This window comes from Marmota marmota, unplaced genomic scaffold (genome assembly GCF_001458135.2).
Source record: "Marmota marmota marmota unplaced genomic scaffold, marMar, whole genome shotgun sequence".
NCBI lineage: Eukaryota > Metazoa > Chordata > Mammalia > Rodentia > Sciuridae > Marmota > Marmota marmota.
Genome location: NW_026000229.1, coordinates 35,634,915 through 35,640,950, shown reverse-complemented (window position 1 = coordinate 35,640,950; position 6,036 = coordinate 35,634,915). Strand labels below are relative to the sequence as shown.

General features: G+C 34.7%; 1 protein-coding gene across 3 annotated transcripts in view; it reads right to left on the bottom strand.

Moving 5' to 3' along the window:
* Window positions 1-6,036, bottom strand: part of Ubr1 (ubiquitin protein ligase E3 component n-recognin 1) — a 150,993-nt gene that overhangs the window by 20,984 nt on the left and 123,973 nt on the right. For all 3 annotated transcript variants that reach the window (XM_015480756.2, XM_048792980.1, XM_048792979.1), the window contains exons 38-40: window positions 5,822-5,918; window positions 2,873-2,940; window positions 945-1,095 (exon numbers count right to left, since the gene is read on the bottom strand). In XM_015480756.2, the coding sequence (XP_015336242.1) occupies window positions 945-1,095; window positions 2,873-2,940; window positions 5,822-5,918 (316 nt within the window). The remainder of the gene's footprint in view (window positions 1-944; window positions 1,096-2,872; window positions 2,941-5,821; window positions 5,919-6,036) is intronic.

Genomic DNA, 6,036 nt, shown 5'->3' with positions numbered 1-6,036 from the left:
CCCCCCCCCCCAAGACAGTCTGCTGCACAGGCTGGCCTTGAACTTCTGGGCTCAGGAGAATCTTTTTTTTCAGCCTCTCCAGTAGCTACGACTATAGGCATGTACCACTACTGCATGCGATAGATTCTTAGAAGTGGAATTGGTGGACCAAAGGGTAAATTCACATGTGCTAATTTTTATTCTAATATCACTTTAATTATTTGTTTGTCTTCTAACTTATCTGAACTTTCAGTAGCCCTTACTGGTCACTTCTAGCTAAAACCAAACTTCATTTTCTATTGAAGATCAGACTCTGAAAGGATAATTATAATTTCATACTGTTGCATTACTCATGTATCCTCAATTGCACATTCATTCAAAAATCAACGAGTATTTATTCAGTATAACAAAGGTTGCTAGACACTTAATAACAGGGAAGATTTTCGAGTTTGATTGTTCTCTTCCATTAGGAAACTTAAACTGATGATGGAGAAGTAGGGAGAAAGAAAAAGCAGGAAAACAATAATAAGCTATAATCACAAATAACTACAAAACAGGAGTATATGGTGTATACTACAAAGTGAACAAAATACCACCCATTCTAGTTGGAGGAAAAAAGAATAGTTTCATAGACAGGACTACTGAGGTAGAGAGAAACCTTGGAGAGACCATGAAAATGAGAAATTGGCGGGGTGGGGGAGTAGATTTAAATGGTCTCTGAATATCTGCAGAACAGCTACAAATTAGGCAATCAAGTATCTTCAGGTAATAATCCTTTTCATACTCATTCTACCTTTGTATGTTTAAATGGCATCTGTAAAGAAACAGATGAATAATCATTCAACAAAACATATAACAGAACACTTAGAAATATGATTAACTATAAGCATACTTAAATTTGCCAGTAGAACACAGGCAAATGTTTTTTATAAATTAACATTTAGAGCACCCCATGAGAGATTTACCTGTGTCTATCGTAAGAAGTATCTGAAGCATGTGTGCCATGGTGATCAAATGGAAGAGATAAAGGTGGTTATAGGAAGAACTAATTGATGAAGGCTGTAGATCAACAGCGTCATCCCAGTACAAGGATGGGAATGCTAACACAGCACCTACCTATGAGAGAAAAATGGGCATCAACATGGGTAACAACAAAAGACCAACACAGATTAATCTCATAATTAAATGCAAAGGGCTATAGATGCTGCACTGTTTGTGGTATGTTTATTTTTAAAATGACCACTTTTTCTTCTAGTTATTCAACAGAATATCTTAGATTATAACGTACTATAAATGGAAGACAAAGGTCATCTGCAAATGTTATCCCTTTTCTGAGTCCACTCATTTGTGTTCTAGGTAGTGGTTAACTGTGTGGTTCAACAGATGATTCAACATGATAATCACTTGGAGAACTGTTACACTTTCAACCCAGTTCAACCAAATCTGAATCTCTGGGGATAGGGTCCAATTATCAGCATTCTTTCCAAATTTTTCCAGGAGACTTCAAAAGAGTCAGGGTTGACAATCACCCAGTAGAGGCCTAGAGGAATGGTGGTGAGGGTGGGGATGGGGGTAGGGGTAGGGATGCTGGTTAACCCTATAACTGCAAACTCCATGCTCCCAACCTCACCACTGCTTCCTTTATAGAATTTGGTTTTTAAAGAAATGAGATCATCACAAGGATGGAAAAGTTTTGCAAGAAACTCACAATCTAGTTGCCATCTGTCCACAGATGTTTTGGGAAAGACTAAATGCACCTATGGCCTGGTCCTTATCTCTAAACAACGATTTTTAAAGATAGCTCATCATGTCATTCACTGCTTATAATAATAATAATAAAAAAAAAAGTTAAGAAAAGAGGGAAGAAAGGCCGGGCACGATGGTGCATGCTTATAATCCCAACGGCTTGGGAGGCTATGGCAGGAGAACCATGAGTTCAAATCGGTCTCAGCAAAAGCAATGTGCTAAGCAACTCTGTGAGACCCTGTCTCTAAATAAAATACAAAAAAAAATAAAGCTGGGGATGTGGTTCAGTAGTCAAGTGCCCCTGAGTTCAATCCCCAGCACCTGCCATCCCCCCACAAAAAAAAGAGGGGAGAGAAAGGAAGCATAATGCAGATTTAGTAAAAGTTTGTTTGAATAAATATAAACTAATATAACCAACAAGACTAATTACAAAGTAAAATATAAATGTACTTTCATTTTTAAAATGGTTTTGATGGTCTCAGTCAAATGTATATTTACTTATAAGCAGAATGCATAAGAGAACAAACAGGTTATTAAACTTAGGTTTAATATCAATAATTAATTTTTTTTCATGACAGTAAAGTATATTTTGAAATATTATACATAGAATAAGTATAATTTGTTCCAATTAGGATCCCATTATTGTGGTTGTACATGATGTGGAGTTACATTGATCATATATTTATATACAAGGCTAGAAAAGATATGTCTGATTCATTCTACTGTCTTTCCTATTACTATCCCTCCTCCCTTCCCTTCATTCCCTTTTTGTTTAGTCTAAAGAACTTCTAATCTTCCTCTCCATTGTTGTAGGTTATCAACCACATATCAGAGAGAATATTTTGCCTTTGGTTTTTTGGAACTGGCTTATTTCACTTAGCATGATATTCTCCAATTCCATCCATTTACTGGCATATGCCATAATTTCATTCTTCTTTATGGCTGAGTAATATCCCATTGGAACACCAATAATTTATAATCTTGAACAGAGAGCATAAATTTGAATGAGTTAAACATAAAATTAGAAATTTGGTGACTTAAAAATAATTTTTTTTTTTCTTACAAATACGTGCCTAGCATGCTTGAGACCCTGGGTTCAATCCCCAGTAAGGGGAAAAAAAATTTTTTTTTAAAATTAAACACTTACCAAAACATGAAATAGATCTATAGATAGAAGGCATGGTGTATCTTCTGATTTTAGGTTAGGAAGAACAACTAAAACAAAAAGTTAATGTATTTCCGTTAGTAAGATAACAATGGAGTTAAATAAAATGCAAACCAAAGCACCTAAGATGAAAATATAACACAGTTATAAAATACAGAAACTAGTATATTGTACCTTTAAGATATAAGAAACACAAAGAGATAAATTGAACTGATAAAAAGGCTATAAGAAAGCCTTGAATACAATTTAAGGGTTGAAAGATAAGATTTAGGAGGAAAAGGTGAATGAACTGAGATAACTGAAATAAAGAGATTGTTCAAGAAATAGTTGCTGTAGCTTTGTGGTAGAGTGCATGCTTATCATGCAGAAAGCCCTGGGTTCAATCTCCAGCAGTGAACCCACATCCCAAAAAATGCTGAAAAAGAAGGGCTGCTTTCCTAAAAAGTCCTCTCTACGTCCATCCTCCCACATTTTTAAATGTTCTATGATATGAATTATATGAACAGATTGGGGTGGGAAGGAGGGAGAGTGTGCAAAGCAATTTAGGTAAAATGAGGATGCAGAAGATTCTCCTCAATAAAACTGATAATGGTTTAAGTGAACTGATGACTGGGGGGAAATGCAGATAGATCAGAAGCTATGATCTTTCATATCTGGTCAGTATCTAAGGAAAAGCAATAAACCACAGAGTCCAGGAAAGAGTAGCAAGGAAGTGAAATCAAGAAATCAAATCAACAGGAATGATTTATATGTTATTTTACAACAAAGGAATTAATTCTATCTTAATAAAAACTATTATTATTTATTACTCTTCTGGGTTGAACCCTGGGGTGCTTTACCACTGAGCTACATCCCCAGTCCTTTTTATATTTTTATTTTTAGACAGGGTTTCACTAAGTTGCTGAAGCTGGCCTCAAACTTACTATCCTCCAGCCTCACCTCCCAAGTTGCTGGGATTACTGGCATGTGCCATTGCACCTGGCAAAGTTATTTTTCAAAACTTGTTCATTATGTACTTTCCCTTCAGGGCCAAGTTCAAATCTGGCCCTCTGCTAGAGGAGATAACAACAAAGACCCATAGTGATTGCTTTCTTGTCTCAATTTTTCAAACATGTATTTGTGAAGGACACATATGGGCATTTGGCTATTCTAATGTGTTATAATGTTTTCTTTAATTAAAAAAAAATCTTATCATGGCAGGGACCACATCTTACACTTCTTTATATATTATTTATAGTTTCAATGCCTTATAAATAAAGATGCCCCTGCTAATAAATTTTTGCACGAAAAAATTTCATAATAGGCACAGAAAGTTACAATACAAATCAAAGCACAACAATCCCATCAGTTACTGCTAATTAGAAACTATTAGCTGTCATAATCATCTTAGTCTCTGTCATCTGTAATGATGTTTAGTCTTCTGGTTTGGTGCTTACTTTGAGATATTTTGAATATTATAAATCCCATAATGTGCAATAAACACAAATGCAATGAGACTGCTTGGAAGTCCTAGTAAAACAAGGTATCTAGATTATGAATGAAAGAGATACCAAAAGATTAAAAAACAAAATAGAACTATGTAAATATGATAAACTGTTCAATAACAGGAAGAGGTCATAAGAACAAAGACAGGTATGTATAACATGAAATTTCTGGGCCTGTGCAACTGGCCAACAAGAGAAAAAAGAAAGCGACATAAACAAACAACTTTCGAAATGTGTGGCTAGGAAAATACTTCAATCTTAGATTCCTAGTAACATGAGCTAATTCAGGAATAATTGGAAACTAATTTGAAAAACATAAAAACTAAGCATTGTAAAGTTCTAATGAAAGTTGGGAGGCAGCCTTAGATGAGTTGTGGAATCACCATATCATCAGAGTGAGCAGAAAGATACTCAAGAAGAGATTCCTAAGAGGCTTGTGGGGATCAGTAAAGAGGAAAAACTGACCTCAACAATTTTTCAAGGTAAACAGCTGCTCTATCTTGGGGAAAAAAATGACTGCTAATTAGCCAGGGGGTGGAAAAAAAACCCCTATATCTGGCTTTAAAACTTAAAAAACTCATATAATTCTTATTTGGTAAGAATTTATCTAGGAAGAACAAGCTGAAACTCCCCTTCATGACATTTTGAATTTATGAACAAACTGATTTATAAATAGCTCTTTTTAAGGCTGACCTGTTTGGGTCCAGAGGAACTATTGTTGTAGACTTTAAATGCATAATGGAAATGCAGACCACCAAAATGTAAACACATCCTTTTTATTTTTATACTGAGAATATCATATGGGCCCTTAGTATAATTCTAGCTTGCTAAACTGCAAGAAAATCATCAAGAAATAGTTACAGCCTATCTCTCAAACAAACAAACAAACAAACAAAAAACCCCACAGGCCTGGGGCTGGAGTTGTGGCTCAGTGATAGAGCGCTTGCCTAGCATGTGTGAGTCTCTGGGTTCGATACTCAGCACTACATAAAAACATAAATAAAGTTATTATAAAACAACAACACAGGCCTGAGTTCTGACATTATCACAATTAGCATTTCTATTATTTTACATGACTTTGACTCAACAATGAAATAAAATTTTAAAATGATCTATCCCTTTCTATCCAAGTCTATCCCTTTTCTAACCAGATTTGGGAAACAAGTATGTTAGTGGTTGAGGATACTATTTCAATGACTAGGTGAATACAAAGAATATAAGCTAAAAATACTTGGAAAATACCTGATTTTTAAACAAAATTACAAGTACTAATGTGATAGCTATGTGCTTTATTTATTTATTTTTGGTAAACCTGTTGTGGGCATTAACATTTCATTAGTGAGTACTAACAATTACTGTACTATGTTGTTTCCTAATGAAATACATTGCCAGAAATGCAGTAGAAAAATACACGTAACTAAAAACATAATAATTCAGAAGACTGTACCTGATAGGAGCCGAATCAGATGTTTCTGTATCAGGACCTGAGGACAGGTAATCCTCTGTGCAATTGCAAACTGCATTAATGCTTTCAGACCATTATGCTAGATTGTAAGTAAGAGGAAGATAAAATGTGAAATGATGAAGAAAGACACCACATTTATATATCATAAACTTATATTCTAATACATGTGTGTGTATGTGTATATATATATATATATA